This window comes from Rhinolophus hipposideros (assembly GCF_964194185.1).
Source record: "Rhinolophus hipposideros genome assembly, chromosome: 2".
Lineage (NCBI taxonomy): Eukaryota > Metazoa > Chordata > Mammalia > Chiroptera > Rhinolophidae > Rhinolophus > Rhinolophus hipposideros.
The window spans coordinates 68,894,269-68,916,610 of NC_138048.1; the positions used below are offsets into that span (position 1 = coordinate 68,894,269).

A 22,342-nucleotide genomic window follows, 5' to 3' on the forward strand; every position below is an offset into this window, starting at 1 on the left:
AGAAAGTTGGGTCAGAATAATTTCAATAGTAAAGCTATTGACAATAAACTATAGAAATCAAAATACTGATACATTGTTCTACTTCAGAATTATCTCCATTAATTTAAAATCACAGGATCAGAACATCATGAAAGAAGACTGAAGACAACTGCAGCTCTCTTGAGACTAATAAAAAAAGCCAGAACTTTCAGGAGGAAGCAATAGTGATCTTTATAAGCCAAGTAGCCTTGGCTTCAATCGATTGTTATTTATTTATTTGTTTGTTTGTTTGTTTGTTTGTATTTATGAGACGTGAAGGCCACTGTTGTGTCTTTCACTGTAGTTTCCGTAGAAACCTTTGCTTATTAAAAAAAAAAAAAAAAAAAAAAGCAAAACTAAGTTCTGTGTGAAACACTATAAGCTCTGAAACAAATGTTGAAGAACTGCAATTCCAGAGGCAAACAAAATAGTATAAAGAAGTTGTGGACACACAATGGGATTTATAGACGATGTAATACAGAATTGTACACCTGAAATCTATGTAAATTTACTAACAATTGTCACCCCAATAAAATTAATTAAAAAAAAAATTATAAATACAAAAAGAAAAAAAAAAAAAGAAGTTGTGGAGATTAGGAAATGGGCAAGAAAATTTACTCATGGCCTTTGTCGTCATCCACAACTGCATGAATTCCAGATATGTCATTTCCTTCTGGAGTTTATAGTTACAGCATAGGGTTACCAAAACGGCTCTTAACATTTTAATTAATCATTTAAAAAAGTCATATAAACTAGTCTTTTAGATGTCAAAATATTCTACTTAAAGAAACGTGTCATTGAAATTAGAAGAGACCAACTTGTCCATCTCCTCATTTTTGAAAATTAACTTGGAAATAAAATTATAGATTCTATTTTTTTTTTGTAAAAGAATACACAAATTACTATAAGAAAACATTAGTATCAGTTTTGTCATATATAAATTATGGGCTCATTTTAAATTTAGTTAAGAAATTGTATCCACTTCCAGCTATTGCTTAACATTGAGAATTGTAAAAGTTGAAATGTTTAGAACATTTGTATAGGAAACTAGGAAGAAAAAGAATTGAGCACCATAGCTTTACACCACACTATAAATGTAGTGGGAGATGGAAAGCATTTTAGAACCATTTTAGAACAACACATCCGGTGCTAGTGTGCTAGGTCTGAAACCAGAGTCTATAATACCACTTACGAGATGTAAGATGCTGGCCATATTACTTGACCACTTTGTGTCTCAGTTTTATCTTTAATGAAAGTAATACTAGTACCTTCCTAGTAAGTACTAGTTACAAGTACAAAAATTAAATTACATTGATTAACATGTTTAAAGGACATAGAACAATGACAAAAATGCCTCCCAGAAATATATATGAGTGTTTGTTAAATAGAACTTTCCTTGATACTACCCTGCCTCTATTACTTTACATTTAAAGCTCTTTCAGCCAATATAATTTGTCCCACTAGTTGGCATGCTAATAATTTAGAAGCTGGTTCAATTAAATAATTAGTAAAAAAAAGAAAACAAAACAACAACCAAGAAATACAGAAATACATATGTAAAATATTTATATGTTAATTTAAAACCTGTGGGTGCATAGGTATTGGCCAAAATTTTGATGTAAAGCCTTTTGATGTAAAGTCTTTTAATCTGAGCATTAGCCTCTGAATAAAGTTTTATTATTTCTTTCTTGTCCTAGTTATCATCTACATTTCAAGATGCTTTTTATTTACGGTGGACTTATTATAGATATTTGTGAAGTTTACTGCGTGCATAATGTATCTAGAGTCCCACAATTTTCACCAGTCTTTAGGAGTTGCCTGGTCCATTACACATCGATTCTTTATTAGAAACTCGCCTTTTAGAGTGTTATCACTATAGGTTTCTTAGGAGTAAATTTGTTTTTCATTCTTATTATTCACATTTATGTAGCAGTTAAAATTACCTAGTTATTCATCACAAATGAAATGGGCATATAGAGACCTGAGAATATAGCTGACTCTGGAAAAGCTTACCGCTTATTCTGAGAGAACACAAGTGTGTAAAGATTCAGAAAAAGGCTTGCTGTGATGAGCTTCAAAGAGACTTGGTCACTGATCATTGTGTTTTAAAGGAAGGTAAGTTGCCAAGGAATCCCACAAGTTGGTTAAGTGGACGTCAGTTAAAAGAAGTTTAATTGTACTGTATTTGATTGTGTATATGTCTGAGTCCCAATCTAGATTGTAAACACTGAGCGAAGGAGGGAGTTTTTATCCATCTTTATATTTCACTTGTAGTGCTAGATTATATCATATACTTAATAATTGCTGGCTGAATAAATTTGAATTGAATATCTGAATAAATCACATCGAACAGGGTATCTTAACCCTATGATCTTAACCTACATGTAGCCAAATTTACAACATGGTTGATCACTAAACCCATCTGTAACTATTACTATTGAAATTATCAAAAACTTCATTATAAAACAAGTTGCCTCATAACAGGGATGGTATTAGAGTTAAAATATAGTGCATATGCCATATATTTTCATCCAATGATGATAGGCATTTGGAATAAATGCTCTTATTTAGAATTCTAAGCAAGGATAAGACTTAGGGGAAATCTGTCCTCCTTGCAGCCATTTCAAAATATTAGGCAATTTGAAGTATGATCTTTTGAATTATCCATTTGAGTCTTAAGAGTTTCTCCATTCTTTGTTTTTTCAGTATCTGTCTCATATTTCAATTTCTTGTGTTTACTCCTCAGGCTCTTGCAAGCATACAGCAACTTTAATAGCACTCCCTCTGTGACAGGCATTTCATATACTGTACAATCAAAGCTTTTCAAGTCTGCTCTATAACTGTTGATTTGTTGATTGGGGTTTAACCTTCTCCTCTAAAGGAAAGCTTCTAAGAAGTGGAATTCTTTGTAGAGTCACAGTTTATGAGAGTGTTATATTTCCTACTTCATGTTGTTTGTCAGGTGAATGGGATGGTGATACCCAAAGATGACTGAAAAAGACACACATAGGTTTATACAGCATCACAGTTCAAATCTTTGAAAAAGAGCGATGTTGAACACTTTGTCAGATATTATAAAGAATGAAGTAAACTAGTTTAACCAAAAATTTCTCTCCAAGTCAGCAGTTCTCCAAGTGTTGTCCAGAGAACTTCAAAGGTCCCTGAGATCAACACTATTTTCATAATAATAGTGACATTACATGCCTTCACACTCTCATTTTCAGTCTGCATTCTCAGAGTACAAGGTAAAAAAGTTCATTCATGTAGTTTTACTTCCACATTGAAACTAACCGTTAGGAAAATAATACTTATCAAGTTTCAGGGTAGTAACAAACAAAAATATCTGTAATTATATGAAAAGACTATTAGACCAGATTTTCTTTATACATTTCAACCAAAACAACATACAACGGACTAAATGCAGAAATAGATACGAGACTCCAACTATCCTACATTGTCTCATTAAACACATTTGCAAAAAAGTATAGTGCTATTCCTCTAATTTATGTTTTCTTGTCTTGGGAAATATAATTTGCTTTCATAAAAAATAAGTTATTTATATTAATGTGTAACAAGTTTATTATTGGTATTTTATATGGATTAATAAATAAGCATACTTTTTCTCAGTTTCAAATCCTAATATGGTAAATATTTGCGGACAATAGCCACATAAACCAAAGTCCTTTTATTTGGAGTCTCTGATACTTTTATAGGATAAATGGGTTTTTAGAACAAAATGTTTGAGAATCTCAGCCCTTAATGAAGTAAGCCTGATCTGAAAATAATAGTACCATAAAGTTTGATTGACATTGAAAGTACTTTTCCTAAAATAAGTTACAAAGATCAGTAACGAACTAGAGAAAACACTAAGAATCCCTTTCTGTCCCGTTGCCAAATGGCACATTTTTCTTATTTCTAAGTGACATTTTGTAAGTTTCATATATCAGCATAAAAAAGATTCTATCAGATACTGCAAAACAGTACAATTATTCTTAGTTACACATACTATTTGGTTACTTAAGCCAAGAGTTTTCAATTGATGTTTGAACTGTTATTACCTGTTAAAATAACAATAATACTGACTAAATTCCAAACTGAAAATATAATGAAAAAATGATGTCTGATACAAGTTTGATAAGTTCTTCTTCTACTTAGTAGAATAAAATATGAAGAATCAATATGTAAACTATGAGTTACTTTGCTCCAAAATGGATATATGTGTATTGTAGTACTGTATCTGCATTGTATCTGCACAAATTATTTTTAAAGTACACAAACACACACTCATGCTGCTGTATATCAGTTTAAGAATCAGAATGGATATCAAAGTCATCTAACTTAAAAATAATAAGAGTTTCAAAACAAAGATGCTATTTATTTTTCAGTCTCCGGTTTACTAAATGATATTGAAACAATTATGCATAAAAACCCTGCTATAAAAAAGTTATAATACCCCTGTATCTCATTATCATTTAAATGTTAAATCCTTCATTATAGAGGTAAATTGGGTTTAAAATAGAATGTTTTGAGCAGAAGAGCAAAAAATAAAAGGTTAAACAGAGTGAAGAACCAGAGCTTCAATTTGTCGTATAAAGCTTGCTAGGGCATGGGCTAATGTTTTGCTATACTAAGAAAGCCAGACCCTCTGACATGCCCTATAGAGAGTAAATATACTGATCTGGAACAAAAATTATGTGAAACAGATGTGAAGTGACAGAAGAAATGTGCATTGGACCATCAGCCTGTCATAAATATCGCACTCTTAATCAGAAGGCATCTGTCTTTCATTTCCTTTTCAGCAATCTCTGCATTACATTTAATCTGCACAGAATGCTTCTCCTAACAGGTGCAACAATGTTTACAAATTAGAAAACTTATTTAAATGAAGCTTACAACTAGAGACCTTTCAATTAACAGGACAATATTTTATGACAAGGGATTTTTCTAACATATGGCAAATCCATAGATTGCTTTGCATTTGTGAAATTTAATTATTGGAAATATTATAGTATAGGCCCCTGGAAAAGCTAATGTAAAAGATGCTTCAAGCAATCTTCCACAATACATTAGCATCCAGAGAAGCCAGAGGGAAAATGTGTTGATGGGGATTTGGAGAGTACGAAATATTTGGTATAGAAATTATAAAATGTCACATTTAATCAAAATTAATTTTAGAACTAATAATGTCCAGTATGTCCATAAAAATTGTTGTCTATTGCACTAGCTTATTTTCCTACCAGTTAAATTTTTCTAATATTATAACTCATTGTTGAATTGAATATAACAGATTCATATCAGTCTTTCTGGATTAAACAATGGCAGAAATACTAAGATTTGCTTCGTAATCACCTGAATAAATTTTAACTAGGCAATTGCTCAAAAAAACATATCATAAAAATAGCTCACTTAGAACACATACATAATTTTTAAAGTAAAAGTGACTGTAGAATTATCCACTTCAACTATTTTACTCAAAATGAGTTCAGACATAATGAACTGGGTCAGTAGGGGCAAAGTGCATAATATTTTTAACACAAGTCTAGTGAAACATGTGATGCTTCAGGTTGATCATTCATTTCCCAATATTTGATAGAAACAGGTTTTGAAGAAATATTATTCTTAACTGCACTCTAGGAGAAACAACATGGCAGATTCTTTAATAAAGAACATGTCAAGCTAGTGAGTACTGCACATTTTAGCTGATCGTGTCCATGGAGAAAAAGAACCCAATGTTTCTAGAAGTCCAATTTTTCAATAAAGCACAGGTAAATAAAATGTATTTGTGGACTGGATCTTGCCCTTCAGCTTCCAATTTGCAACCTTTAGTGTAATAGTTTGAAAACATGAGCTTATTGTTCAAAACTGTCTTGGCAATTTTTTATTTTTATGACCTTGGATAAGCTACTAGATTTTATGTTTCCTTTCATCCACAACAAAAAAAAATAAAAAGAAAGAAAGAAATGTCTTAATAACAGCTGACTCATAGGCAGGGATATTGGAAGTATTAAATGAGATGAAGTAAAAACACATAATGCAGTAAGTACTCAATAGGTGGCAGATATAATGTTATACATTATATGTATAATACATATAATATAATACATAAATGCATGTGTTATATTTTAAATCTAATTTCAAATTCATGAAAAACTCTAATTTCTTTATCTACTTTACTAATTGATATAAGATTGATCTTTACATCGTGGATAAAACCGTTCAATGTTTATAATTTCTCTTAATATATACAAATATTTATTATAGATTAACACAGAAAACAAAGATGTTATCTGTTCTTTGAAGAGTTCAGCACACAAAACTATCTCACGTCAACTTTTCATATTTTGTAAAGGACAAGTTTATTTTAAAAAATATTCTGTACTATAGGTATATAAACAAAGTTGTTTCTTAAAAAACATAGGGGATTGTCTTTTAATTAGTCTTTTGGAGATACATATAGTAGAAATTGATTTTGATGGTGGGAGTTAGATAGTCTGCGTATAATTTGGGGCAAAAAATGATTAGCTTCTTTAGCGTAAGCTGGTTCTAGCAGATAGACTTTAGCCTGAGGAGTTTCACAGTGATGACTGCGATGATAGATGACCTTCTTAGAACCTCACTGGTACTGGTTTCCAACTCTTCTTCCTATTGACACCTCACATCCTTCGACTGATCCTAATCAAATGTCACCTCATACGCCTTAAAGCTTATTGTCCTTAATAATTAATAAGCTCCTCCCTTCCACTAATGTGTTCCTATCTAAAATATTTAGAAATTCTCCCACTAATTCGTTGGACCTACTAAGCAGACAAGAATAATTGTGATGATAGCTATAGTTGACAAAGTCCTTGTTATATGCTTAATGTTAGCTAATCTTTACATGCACAGTCTCATTTATCCTTATCATAGCTCTATGAAGTAGATTTCATAAGTATATCAAGCTTCCTCATCTCTAAAATAATTCTGAAAGAGGTTAAAGAATTTCTCTAGTAAGTATCAGAGTCAGGAGTCAACTATTAGCCCCATTCTTAAGGCTATACTATACTTCCTCTTTAAAGTCTTGGATTAAAACTCAACCAAGATGAACAGACATGTATTGAATAAAAGCTATCATTCTATGAGTTAACATGACAGGGGCTGGATGCTGAGATGGGAAATGATGAAGAGATATTAAGAAAGATCAAGCTGAAAATTAAAAATGAGTTAATTTGTTAATACATGGGTTTCATTATGGTGCATATAGTGGACTTCTGTAAAGTGAAAGATACCTCTACACATGTACCTCATTTTCAAACAATAGCACATGAAAACCCAAATATAAAAAAACAGATAAATCATTATTGATTACTTTCATATTATCCAAGAATTTATCTCATCACAGTAAGATTCACCCAGAATTTCTCCCTCTATGAATTTAAGTCCTTAGTGATTATTAGTTATTTACAGAAGAAACTAGGGGTGGGGGAGGAAGGGGGCAAAAGAGACGGAGAGGGAAGCTGCAGAGAAACATAAAACTAAATATTGCTAAAACCTATCAGAAATTAAGATTTTCGTATCAGAAGCTCAGCTTATAAACATAAAATTTAAACACAGCATTTTAGGAATATCTATGATTAAGAACAAAGCAGTCTTTATGTTCCATCCACTGTTTTGTTAATGTAATAGTCATCAAGCAGGCCACCCTAAAGGCTTTTAAGGAGCTCCCGGAAAGGCATGCACAATTTGTAAAAGAACAGAAAATATTTATCTACAGAGAAAGTTTCCTGTGAAACAATATGAGAAAGATGGAAATGCTTGAAGTCCAGTAGATGGATGAACACAGATTTAATTAAGTGAATCATGCCTCCGTGATAATGCTTTGGAAAAAGCCTCTTATCTTCACACAAATAAAACATCTTTTTAGGAAGAAAAACTATTGACAAACTTTGGGTAGCTAATCCACAAGACAAACATTAATAGAGAGCACATGGAATGCATTTTTCCTTGGGCAAGGAGAGGAGAAGCTGTAGCACATGTCATCTGTTTCTGTGAATACTGAAGATCGCAATTACGTTTTCATGTCAATCCAACTACTGCAAATTTCTTGTTGCAAAGCACACTGTGAAAATGTGAGTGACAGTATAAATCTTTTTTAATTGAATTCAACAGTATTGAAAAGAGCTGATGTTTTCAAATACTGTTACAAAGCCTCTGAACAAGAATAACTCTAAATAAAGCAGCTTCCAGTGACCTGTTTGGTAAGAAAGACAAATAGCCTAGATAAAATCAAATTCTGCATGTCTGCTATATTGTGTGCCGATGTGAAGGTTTTGCATTTTTAGAAACAATTACCTGTAATGCCTCGATGTCTTCATAAGCAAACTGCAAAGAAGGCACTCCAAGATGGTTGATGAAATAATTGGCATCACCTTGTATCTGCACAGAACTGACATTTGTGTCTGGGCACTGAGCTCTTCTGGAACAGTTGAAATTATTTTTCTGAAAAACATGATTTAAATTGTTAGCACTTTGTGAAGGATGTAAATGTCTAACTATTATGTTGCTTTATACACCTGAAACTAATAAAATTAAACAAACAAATAAATAAATTATTGTTCACACAAACTGTGCTCCTTGGGTCATCCCTAAGCAAGGCTGTTCAAAATGTGGTCCATAGATCGGCAGGATCATTGTTACCTAGGAGCTTATTCAAAATACAAATGCTCAGGATCCACCCATGTCTTCCAGAATGGAAACCTTCATGAATGGAGCCCAGGAATCTGTGTTGTAAACCACCTTTACGATTCTGGATTCTGATGCTAACTAAAGTGTGACAAGCACTGACCTAACTCAAGCTTTGCTTGTTGTTGTTGTTGTTTCAAAAGCATTTTTATCACAGAATTATTGCAAACTGTTTAATGTGAACTATTGTTAAAAAACGTGAGTCCCTAAAGATGTTTAGTTTTTTTTTCATTTTTGTTTTTCCCCCCCCATAAATTTAAAGGATGTCTTGGTAGGATACAATTCCATTGTTCTAAAATGTTTTACGAAAAGCACAGAAATAATTTTCTTCATTTCTTCTTAAAAGCATGTTCCCACCTCTTAAGAACATATGTAAACAACTACTGTGGGCCATTAAGAACCACAGAACAAAGTCCAACCTCTGGGAAATATAAGGAGATAGACTGATATTTCTTAAACTAAGAGCTGTCTAGTACACGAAACAAACAACAGTAGCTTTAAAAAATAAAAACATACTCTAAAAGCAAATAAATTAAGAATTTCTAAAATTAATATTGATTCAAAATGTCTTCTCTACTAAAATTTCCCCAAACCTAGAATCTTTCTGAGATGCTATTGTCTCAAGTATGAACCATGGAAGATTACAAATCTCCTCAGCAGTAATCGTGAGGGAAATAAGACAATAACACGAGAACACCTACCTAATAGCAGAATGTATGTACTCAATACACATTTACCACTGAATCAAAAATCAATGAATTCTTCCATCCCCCCTCCTCACCCCAGGCTTCTTTGGCATAACACAACTTCAAAAATACTTAAAAAAAAAACTATTAAAGATATGGAAATAAGCTGTTTAATATTCAGAAAGCAAAGTATTTTGACTTTTTTTCCAACCTCAGTGTTAGAGTTTTTAAACAGATAATATTGTTTTGATACCTATCCAATTTTCTTTGAGGATCTAATAGAAAGATCTTTGCAACAAAGTTAAAATCAATTAAATTGGAGAGCCTTGTGAGTCTATATAAACAAGGCAAGGTTCAGCCTAATTTTATTTACAAATATCTTGGGTAATTAAGCTCTTTGGACACAGAAAGTAAAAAGAGTACTCCACCACACAGTCTAATCAGCAGCAACCTGATGCTATCTACGGTGACTTCTACCACTCTGCTTCTTTTGAAAGCCCAATTTTCTGAAAAGAGAATTAATCCCCTTTCACTTCTTATATCCTGCTGGGGTGAAGATTCCAGAAGGTTTTATACATGGGACAGGTTAGGGAGTGTACTGAATATTCCCAAAGAAGAGCTTTCTTAAAGTACTAGATCATGTATAGCATAGAAACTACTTTACATCATGTAAAAATTCCCAGTGTTTTTGAGAGACTCAGGCGTTAAAAACTGGAACCTGTGAAGCTGTTTGTTTAGCCAGAATATGTATATGTGTGTATATATATATATATATTTTTTTTTTCTTTTTCTTTTTCTTTTTTAACTGAATTTGGATGTCTTGAGCAGGCACGACACTGACCAATGTCCCATCACTGGTTTCTCACACTCAGCCGCTTCACTCATTCAAATTGATAGAAGGGTTTCACATTTGAATTTGTGGAACCTAAAGTGTTGCATTCTTTTATGTTAATAATGATTTCACAGAATCTAGTCTTTTCTTCCCCCAGATGCCTTGCCAATGACATTAAAAATCATGTAAATGATTTACTTTTCCTTTACTGCAGCAACATCTATAACTTGTTGAGACATCATATATATCCTGATCCATCTCAGAAAAAAATACAGTTTTAACTTTAATTTCATTTTGCATACATAATTCTAAATTTCCACTTCAAACACCATCCACACTCCTTAGATTGATTTTTTTTTCCTCAATAGAACAATGGCATGGATCAAAAATTGACCATTCTAAAATTCACAATATGTTTCTCTGAAAGAACTACAATTTTTCAAATAAAACATAAATGCAATTTATATATAAATAAATACATTTGATATTATTTTCATTCATTCATTATTGTTAAATAATAGCGTCCCTCTGACAAAAAATGTTAGCTTCCCACATATGCAAGTTCCTAAGAAGGCACACATGACCCCACTACAACCAATCCGTGCATTCTTCCTTTGATTTCATAGTTAAACAAAGCCCAGTTCTTGTTTAGCCTCAGATTTTTATTGTCTAGGGCATTCTTTTTGAAGCTAGTACCAATTCTCTTCTAGTCTCTCTGTTCTTTCCATGGCTAGATATTTGATTGTATTCCATCCTCATGATTTCTTACACATTAATGTAATGATTCCTACATCATTACTTCCATGTTTTGTATTTTTCAAGCAAAGCAAAAGGACAATATCCAACCTTCAGGATTACCTTCCCTTAAATATTTCTGCATTCCCTACTCTGGCTCACTTTACTTTTTGAAAACTTGATCTTTTTCCTTAAGGTTTGTATTGCCACCTTGTTCGTATTTAAACTGCTTTTCTAAACCAACTAAGATAGCAACAGAGTGAGCATAATCTAGATATGTTTTCAAATTATATTTTGAAGGTTAAATGGTATTAAATCACATTTATGGTGCTACATACGGACTTTTATTAATGGAGAGAGGATAGAGTACAGAACGATAGGGTTTGTGGCCCAAGGGATAGCTGGACCTATACTTCGGAGCACTTGGTCATTGACCCTGTGTCAGAGTTAAGCCCAAGGGAAGGCTAAAGGCTTCAAGAAAATCAATCCAGGATTAGAGGTTTCTGGGACAACCCAGGGTTCCCTAAGGAGCTTTCCTGAGGCCTGTTTCTTACCCACTGAGCCCAGAGTTTCCCTGTAAAGTCACGCAGAGAGCTGAGCACTTATCTCACCAGTACACATTTCTCTCTCTGTTTCTCTCTCTCTGTTTCTCTCTCTCTCTCTCTCTGTCTCTCTCTCTTCCTCTTGCCACCTCACTCTCTACTGCCTATTCTCTTGCTTTAACCAGTCATGAGAGGAGGAAACATGTGACACTCAAGCCTATGTTATTTTGTTCTTTTGTGCTTTGGTTTTTCACTAGTTTCAGAATAAAACAGTCAGGATACAAAGAACCCAGTTTGAAGACTGGATTTTTTCCCCACCCGTTCATTTTATCTAGGGATTTCCCTTAAGAGGAGAACATTCTTGGCACAGAAACTCTATCCACTAAATCTCTTTTTATTATTCATTACTTTAAAATCTAGGATAAATTCACAGACTTTAAGTGATCCTAAATCTATATTCTATCCTAATGTGAATTGTTTTCCCACACGGCACTTCAGTGCATTATAATGGATACATATCAGGTAATAGATACTGATCTACTCAACCCCTGTAAGCATTAGTATCTAAAAGGGAAGGAGAAAGAAATTTCAATTCCCTTCATTTTACTAGAAGTTAGACACCTTGGGAGAGGGAAGGTACAGGTCAATTAATTTTAAAAATCTATTTACAAGGCTGAGTACATTCAAATTAAGTATTTCATCCAATGTATTCAAAATATTTCATACTTAATGTCTGATAACAAGCATTTTTATTCCGGTTCACAAAGTAAGCAAGTTTAGGCAAAGATTATAGTTATGTCACTTGTTTAATTTCCTATGCCAGTCTGTTGAAGATATGAAACGAAATCATCTCAATCCTAAAGCCGTATGCTCTTTGTAACTATACTTTTAAGCTAAAAGGCAAAACCTTATAATAATTTATCATGTAAGTGAAATATAAAAATAAATAAATAAATAAATAAATAAATAAGTCAGATTGGCATTAGTTGAGTAGAGATACCAAGACACATTGACAAGTTTCTAAGGTGTTTAAAAATCTATTTAACATTTCAAACATTTTATTTCTCCCATAATCTGCTTTCTCCTGTACACATAAGTATTCACATAACATACATAAGAAATGTAGATTGAATACCTATTCAAACAGTAGAAAAAGTATAACATTCAAAAATAGAAGTACCGCATTCTACACATTGAAGTAAATTAAATCTTTTTTCTTTTCACTTCAGAAGTATTCTTGTAACTTCAGTTGTTTAGAAACAATTTATCTCCCAAATTTTCCTGGTTTCCACAGTACAGTAATGTGCCAATTGTAGTAATGATGCCTATGTTATTTGCAAAATGATTTCTCATTATAGGCATCCAGATCATTAATTTTATGAGTTGACTGAGACACCATAAGTACCCAGACATTTGGTCAAACTTTTTTTGGTGTGTCTCAGTGAGGGATTTTTTTGGGTAAGATTAACATTTGATTTGGCAGACTAAATTAATGTGAGTGAGCTTTGATTCAATCAGTTTAGGACCTGAATAGAACAAAATGGCAGACCAAAGAGTAAGGGGAAACTCCTCCTGCCTGATGGCCTTCAGCTGGGATACAGATCTTTCCTTTTCTTTGGACTCAACTGAAACATCAGTTCTTGGGTCGCAAGTCAGCCAGCTTTTAGAGTGAACTTACACCATCAACTCTCCTGGGTCTCCAGCTTGCTGGCTGCACATCCTGGGACTTCTCAGCCTCCATAACTGCCTGAGCCAATTCCTCATAATAAATCTCTTTTATGTACTTTATTGGTTCTGTTTCCCTGAAGAACTGTGACTAATACAATCACTCATAGATGGTAGAATACCTTGTTGTTTAAGAAATTTTCCTCAGAACTGGTGAAAAATTAAACTTTAATTTTTAAGTAATGGTAATGAGAAGATGTTTTTTGCTTGTGTATTTAACAGGAGGTAATTTGAGATAACTGTGTTACATTTTTCCTTTAGAACTTATAAACATGATCTCAGGCAATGTGAACAGTTGAGGAATCATGGAGAAATTTAATTACATGTTGAAACTGTACAAAACCTAAAAATCGTAATACCCAAGGTTTCTTTTTCTGAGGCCCACAGGGAACAACAACAACAACAACAACAACAACAAAAAGAAAGAAAGAAAGAAAGAAAGAAAGAAAGAAAGAAAGAAAGAAAGAAACAAACAAACAAACAAACAAAGATCTATGAACATGGTGGAGGAAAAAAAAATCTTCATTTTTACTTGCTTCTAATCAGAAGTTAATATTTTATTCAAATATGAAGTAGGCCACAAACCCAGTAGTATTAGCTGTGCCTGTGACTTTGTAACCAAATAAAATCAAGCATTTTCATATCATATTTCAGTTGCAGTGAATAAACTCATCACTAATTTGAAAACATGGCAGTTTTGAGACACTGCTTAATTTTCTTGCTTAATGTGTTAATTTTAAAAAACTTACATATTACTAAAATAAAAAGGTGTGTGTTTTAATACTTAGATAATCTCAAACTGTTATCATTGGTTTCCTTTGTAATCATGTGTATTTTAATTCAGCATTTAAAACATTGTAAATATATAGGATTTATCAACAGCCAAAGTGGTCCAGAGGGGGATCTCCCCCATCAAAACAACTACATTTTACAAATCAGGAAACTGAGGCCCAAATCAACAGGATTAGCATTTTATTCCAGATATTTTATCCTAAATGCAATGTTCTTTCCTTTCTGCCATGCTGATATATCCAACACACAGATCACATTAGTGCAATTGAACAACTTAACAAATTTAACTTAAATTTGTTCTTTCTATGATTCTATTTTTTTTAATTTAATCACATTAGATCGCTGGGTATGTTTGTAACAAACTGCATGTCTGTGGCAGTTCAAAGTTTATTTAGTCTCTGTGTCTGTCATGTGTTCTTCGTTTATTTAGCTTATGTTTTTATGCCAGTATGTCAAGTCGTTGTCCAATTCCCAATACGTAATAATACATTGCAGACCTTCTCTACTAACATTTGAAAAGAAATAAGTTTTTTTTGCTGTAGTCCCTCTTATCAGTGGTTTTGCTTTCTTCTGTTTAATTTACCAGTGGTAAACTGTGGTCTGAAAATATGAAATGGAAAATTCCAGAAATAAACAATTCTTAATTTTAAATTGCATGCCATTCTGAGTAGCATGATGACATCTCATGCCACCCCAGCCCATCCTGCCAGGACGTGAATCATCCCTTTACAGAGCATATATACCAAGTGTATGTACCCACCCAGTCATTATCAGTCAGTCACTTAGTAGTTGGCATGGTTACTAGATTGAATGTTGCCATATCACAGTGCTTATGTTCAAGTAACCCTTATTTTACTTAAGAATGGCCCCAAAGAATAAGGATAGCGATTGTGGAAATTCATATATGCCAAAGAGAAGCCATAAAGTACTTCCTTTCAGTGAAAAGTTATGTACGAGTTCAGACAATTAAGTTTGCGAATTTCCCATTGTGTAAATACACGGTGGGAAGTTTGCAAAAGTAATTGTTCGACCTCATTTGTATAGGAAACTACATAGTATATATAGGGTTCGGTACTCATCCGCGGTACCAGGCATCCACCAGGGGTCTCAGAATATATCCTCCGCAGATAAGGGGAGACTACTGTACTTTCTTTAATATTTAATCTAGAATATTTTTAACTTATTCTTAACACTAGCATATGTTAATGAATTTCTTGTACATAAAATATACATTCAAAATAGTAAAAAATTAAAGAAAAATCAATATGTATCTTGGAATGTCTTTATGAAAGATTAACTTGAGTAGGGGAGAAAGCCAGATTTTATCTTATTTTAAAATGAAAATTGTATCCTATTTTAAAATGAGATTTTTAAAATCTGAAATATCTCAAAGTATCTGCAAAGGTTTAATAACCTACTTACAAAGTGTTTACCAAGTATGTTCAGCTTTAAATAGTGCAGAATTGTTATTCCTCTAGTATATGCAAATAGAATTGCCAAATTGAAAAACATACCCTAATTCTGTTCTCATTCTTTAATTTTTAAAACTTCAGTCTTGTTCTAGAATGTAGAGATATATTCATAATTGAAACACTTCAAGTTAAACTGTATATACACACTAATTAATGCTTTAAAGATCACTCTATAAGCGTAAACATGGAGAGGAATGAAGACATTTGCCCTTGTTTTTATTCTAAGTTCTGATATCACCCACCACCACCACCATCACCACCACCAACAACAATAACAACTCTACTTCATTTATCCTTCCTCTTCCTGGCCAATTTAAGGTTCTGACCAATAGGCACATGATAGCAGAGGACCTATTTCTTTTTAATTTCTCTTCATGTAAGACTTTGTGTAACAATAAAAATAGATGCCTTATTTTAAACCTTTAAAAATATTATCATTTCAACCAAATAGTGGGGTTTAAATAAAAATCTCCACTAACATAATAAAATAGTATCCACCCAATGGTATCCTATACCACAATAAATTCCAATGAATCCATCTTTTAAAAGCAAGAATCTAAATCATAAAAATACTGAGGAAACAATGGAAGGTAATTTTAATAATCTTAAAATGGGAAAGACAGTTTTGCGTATGATAACAAAACTAAAAGATGAAAAAGATTAATTAGTCCAACTACATAATATTATAACTTTTCTGGATGACAAAAATTACAATTCACAAGGATAATTAAAAACCTGGGAAAATAGTTATAACTTATTTCACAGACAAATGCCTAGTTTCTCTAATACATAAAAGACTAACAAGCCAATAGAAAACAGTCAATGAATATGAACGGGCATTTCAAAGAAAAAAATAATTATGAATTATTTGTATACATAAAATATATAGAAATGTCCTTTTGTATTTACTTTACAAAACCTTTGGCCAGTTTTATTATACACTGCTTCGTGGATGTGGTAATTCTGGTGCCTCATATATCGCTGAGGGGAAAAAAAAACACACACAAAAAAAAAAAAAACCGATACCCATTCTATGAAGGTTAAATAAATTATAGTATATCCATAAAATAGAATATTCAGTCTTTAAAAAGAATGATATTTTTTATGCACTGATAATAAACAATTTCTAAGATACATTTTACATGTAAAAATAACATGTAGAAAGATTCTATAAGGTGTTATTTGTGTTTAAAAAAAGAGAAAAGGATATGAGCTATAATATATGCAAATTGTATTTGCGTAGTGGGAAGAACAGGCTTAGAAGGAAGACATTTCATTGTCTACTTGTTCATTACTTTTGGAATTTAAATATATGACTGAATCACTTGCCAAAATCAACATTACATTTTTAAAATCTCTGAACTTTATGTTCTGTGTTCCCAATTCCAAGACTCCCTTGGTCATAGGTGTAGCATAAATTTAAAAACAGCATTTGTTGGATGGTAGGAAAGAAACATACCATATAATAGATATTTCTCAGTTTCAGAAATGTTAACATTTTACAAAATGCCCAAGAGTAGAGAAATAGGATATTTAGAGTTGAATTACCCACAGCCATTTAATCTAAGAAGGTCAATTTAGGACCATCAAAAATGTATATACCATTGAGTAGGGAACAGATGAAAGCAACCACCTGTTTAGTTTACGAGTGAAGAATAGATTCTCTTCTAGAAGATTTGGGAATGGATACAACAGCATGAGTCCCTGCTGGGGTAAAGGTCACTGAAGTAGGCTCCCCAAATAATAAAGAGGATACTGAAAGAGAACAGAGAGGCAAGAGGTGGTGGGGAAAACAGAAAACAAAAATCCATTTCTTTATTATATCTTTGAGGGCCATTCTTGTTTACATGGATTGTGTTTGTATTTCCTAGGCACATATCAAATTGCTAACAAAATATGCTAAATATGGGTCACCTCACTTAAGACAGAGTAGACACTTACATAAGGATATACCACTTATAGATATCATAATGGATCATGACACAACCCTGTCAGATGGGTAAAATAAGTATTGTTATTCCATTTTACACATGAAAAGCTTTGCTATCTTGGAGATATAATCATAGCCAATGGAATGACAGGAAGGATTTTTAACTTAATTGTTACATTGTTGGCCTCCACACCCCCGACAACCTTCACTCCTGGTCTAAAGATTCCCCTCTCCCACCATGTTCCCACAGGCAACTAAGGAAATGAGGAACAGATTTCTCAGACAGAGCAAGTAGCCTGCTGAATAATCAATTAAATTAAAATTACCTTTTAATTTAAGGGAAATTGTGACTTCAAAATAATTTATGAGATAAAAAGACTCCATAGATCCCTTTGCCACTTTGGCACTTCTTTAACAGGTTTGCTGTTGGTCATTCCAATAGCTCAATCTGTGTCTTCCTGAAATGCAAACTATATATAGAGAATGAGAAACACAGAGCCCTTCCGAAAAATGTACTCTGATTATATCAAAATGTAACCGTGAGCATATTGAAAAGGTAAAGCAGAACCATCCAAACTGACCTTCGGTCAACACACTGGATGAAAGCACACTGCCCCTGGGTACAACTCCTATACCACAGGATCAAGATATAGATTTTATGTCTCAATGAAGGATAACAACTCTGGCTTCACAATGCTGTTCCATGCTGAGGAATTGGCTGACATAACATAACTTCAGCTATTATTTCAGCAGTTTTTTTGAAGTTTGTCTTAAATAGCTTCCCCTAGCCTCACAGGCAATGCTATTTTAAATAACACAGTGTCAGCATTTCAGTGTTGTATTCCAGCTGCCAGGCATTAAAAAAAATTAACTGAAAACCAAACTGGTTTTCAATTCAACGTTAACTTTCTCAGGCTGCAAATATTTTTAATGAAATATTTAAACAGAATCTTCTGTAGATGAAACAGTTTAGTAACTTCCCTTAAAAAAAAAATCAGACATTTCAAAAAAAGTAAACCCATAAGCATGGAAACAATTGGAGTTAATTTGCATATATTTAGCATCATTCAGTAGATAGGCAAAAGTTTACTGTCCTTTCTATGACCAGAGCTACAGGGCAGTTGTAAATCAGGTGGGGGAAACTCAGACTTTATAAAGGTAATTCATTTAATTTCAGGAGGGCAGAGGGAGAAAAAGCTGAAAAATGCAGACTTGGCAAGCAGGAGGAGAAAAAGATGTGGATGGCATATGATCACACATTACCATTTCAAGCAAGTTTAATGCTGAGAGTGAGAAATCAGGCAGAGGATATAACACCATCAGCAGTACTAAGTCTAACTCTGACAGATGACAGCACCATCACATAATCTTAAAGCCCTGCCAGCCTAGGAGTACCTTTGCTAGAATGAATTCATCAGAGTTTACTAGTAGGCCACTATTGTATCTCAGAAGCACCGTGCATAGGAGACCCAGACGCTACCCATGCCTCCCACCCAGGTGACAATCCTCACATTAGGTTTCTTATACCAGACCTAAGACCATTATTTTAGTCAGAAAGTACCAGAAGTCTTACTCATATCACTTGTTTTAACTTAATTCTCCTTGTATTTTTTCTGCATCTCCTATGTGTTCTGCAAGGGAAGAGAATGTGTTTTGTCCCTCTTCTTATTGGCCCCATCGTGATCATCACAGTAAAATAGGTAGTATAACAGTTTGTAAAAATGAAGTCAATCCAATGGAACCAAGTTTTTTTTTTTTTTTTTGGTGTCATTGTTTTTGCTTTTGTTTTGTGTGGGGTTTTTTTTGTTTTTTTTCCCAATGAGAAAAAGTGGTAAGGGAGACAAGAAGAAAAAAGCTACATCAACATCATCTGGCTTAATCTAGGCTTAGACCTGAAAATTACTGGACTGAGAATGCCAAAGGTGATGCAGGAAATTTGAGGATGACTACAAGTAATTCGATGAGTCGAATTATTCCAGAACTAATTCCCTTTCTTAATTCCTTGCTGAGTAAAAGCTGCTTTCATGTAAGCTGTGCATCCATTAGGCCCGTGGAGGAAGTCAGTGCGTGTGTACGGACATCTCACAGTACATTGTGATGAGTAGGTACTTGAGATAAATATGAAAGATAATCAAAGCATGACCCACAACCAGACTGAAGATGAGATAGATGATTTTGCATTCTCCCTTAAAAAGCATTGACGTTTCTTTACAGCAGTATGACTTTAGGGTGATTATTTAACTTCCTGAAGCCTTGAATTTCTCAATGTAAAAAGAAATATGTGTACAATATTAAGAGATTGAAAGGAGTAAATTAAATAATACATGCAAAGTCCTCAGCACCAAGTCCATCATAAGTACTGAGTACAAAACTGATTAATATGAATTGTTGTCACTACTAAAGTAACTGGGACACACACACACACACACACACACACACACACACACACACACTCACATCCCTTCTACATTTTTGACAATGTCTTCATACCAAATTTACTTAAAACTATTTTTTTCCTGCTTTCTAATGTGTCAAATGCTCATATTTAGAAAGCCAAATCTTTCTCCTAATGGACTCATTTTTAAAAGAGTTTCTTTATATTCATTTTCCCCTCTATTATGTTAATCTCTTTGGATTTTATGAGGTAGTTTATGTGATAGAATAGCATTTCTCTTCTTTCAATACTCTTGATAAGTGCATTAAGAGAATATTTTAAAATGTTATACAAACATTAAATATTGTAAAATGTATTCCTTTTTGATTTCCTACAAAAAAAAAGGCTTTTATTTTTCCTGGGTTGGGGTAACACTATGTAAAAGATGATTATCTATACCTGAGAAATGATAGGATATCATTACATATTTTTCATTCGATATCAAGGAATTTTAAGCTATTTTCTTTTTCTTAAAACTTTCCTTAATAAAATTACCATTTTCTTAAAAAAACTAATTCTTAACACTATGCAATTATAAAGTTATTATTGTATACAACCTATATAAACTCATGAAATTTTTATTAAAATATAGATGAGAGCAAGATAAATCTATGATGTGAAACCAGAAGAAAAATACATTAAAATAGTATAACTAATGATAACAAAGTAACAGTAGAGCAAATCAGTAGTGATCTAATATTTAAAAATATATAATACATATTTATATAAAAATTCATATTTAACTAATGTGTCTTACATATCTATGACATGCCAATTGTTTTCATATATAATATCCTATTTTATCTTTATAACAACACTTTGAGGAGAAAATCATTATCCGTAAGCTGTTTTAAAGCCACCAATGCTAAGATAAATCATCTCCAGTTACTCAGAGAGTGACAAGGCCAAAATGTGGATCATGGTTTGTCTTCCATTATTCTCAATTCTTTAACCCCAATGCTGGGATTCCAAAGAAATCAGCTTTCAAAATTGACCTTGGAAATTCCCTCTTTCCCACATCTGGAACTCAGATCACTTTGAAATGGAGACTACTCTGAAAAGACACTTTGTGTTGGATTTGATATTTTGCAGATAGACACAAAAAGCATATCAATGACCATTTAATACATCCTCCTGCCATCTGTCAGCTTTCCATCTTTCTAGGATATAAAATCGGTACTTTAGAGTTAACTCATCAAAGATTAAATTCTATATTACACTAAATGAAATAAGCCAGTCACAAAATGACAAATACTGTATGTATGATTCCACTTATACGAGTGTAATGGACTAGATTCTATTCCCCTCAAATTCATAAGTTGAAGCTCTAACCCCCAATGGACTTTATTTGAAGATAGGGCCTGTGAAGAAATGATAAGAGTTAAATGCAGTCCTACAAGTGGGGTCCATAGGGCTGGTACCCCTGGGAGAAGAGGGAGAGGCACCAGAGTTCTCTCTCTATATCATGTAATGACACAGCAAGTAGGCCACTGTCTTCAAGAGAAAAAGAGACTTCTCATCAAATAAAAACCACAATGAGATATCACCTCACTCCAGTTAGAATGGCTATCATCAAAAAGACAAATAGTAACAAGTATTGGAGAGGCTGTGGAGAAAAAGGAACCCTCATACACTGTTGGTGGGAATGCAGACTGGTGCAGCTGCTATAGAAGGCAGTGTGGGGGTTCCTCAAAAAATTAAGAATAGAATTACCATATGACCCAGCAATCCCTCTCCTGAGTATCTACCCCAAAAATCTGAAAACATTTATCCATAAAAACACGTGTGCTCCAATGTTACTGCAGCTTTATTTACAGTGGCCAAGACATGGAAAAAAACAAAATGTCCTTCGATAGATGAATGGATAAAGAAGTTGTGGTATATATACACAATGGAATACTATTCGGCCATAAAAACAGATGAAATAGTACCATTTGTGACAACATGGATGGATCTTGAGATAATTATGCTGAGTGAAATAAGTGAGACAGAAAAAGTAGAGAACCATATGATTTCACTGATATGTGGTATATAAACCGAAAACAACAAAAGACAAGACAAACAAATGAGAAACAAAAACTCATAGACACACAGAATAGTTTGGTGGTTACCAGAGGGTAAGGGGGAAGGGAGGTGGTAGATGAGGGTAAAGAGGGTCAAATATATGGTGATGGAAAGAGAACTGACTCTGGGTGTGAACACACAATGTGATTTATAGATGATGTAATACATAATTGTACACCTGAAATCTATGTAACTTTACTAACAATTGTCACCCCAATAAACTTTCATTAAAAAAAAAGATCCAGCACTTGGATCCTAGACTTCCCAGCCTCCAGAATTGTGACAAATAAATGTATGTTGCTTAAGCCATCCGGTCGACAGTATTGTGTTATAGCAGCCCATCCAGATTAATACAGTGAAGTATCTAGAGAAGTCAAATTCAGAGATGGAAAGT

The 22,342-nt window shown here is 33.1% G+C and overlaps 1 protein-coding gene across 2 annotated transcripts in view; it reads right to left on the reverse strand.

Moving 5' to 3' along the window:
- NAALADL2 (N-acetylated alpha-linked acidic dipeptidase like 2) overlaps positions 1-22,342 on the reverse strand; it is a 902,549-nt gene that overhangs the window by 201,080 nt on the left and 679,127 nt on the right. For both annotated transcript variants that reach the window (XM_081070260.1, XM_081070261.1), the window contains exon 10: positions 8,347-8,493. In XM_081070260.1, the coding sequence (XP_080926386.1) occupies positions 8,347-8,493 (147 nt within the window). The remainder of the gene's footprint in view (positions 1-8,346; positions 8,494-22,342) is intronic.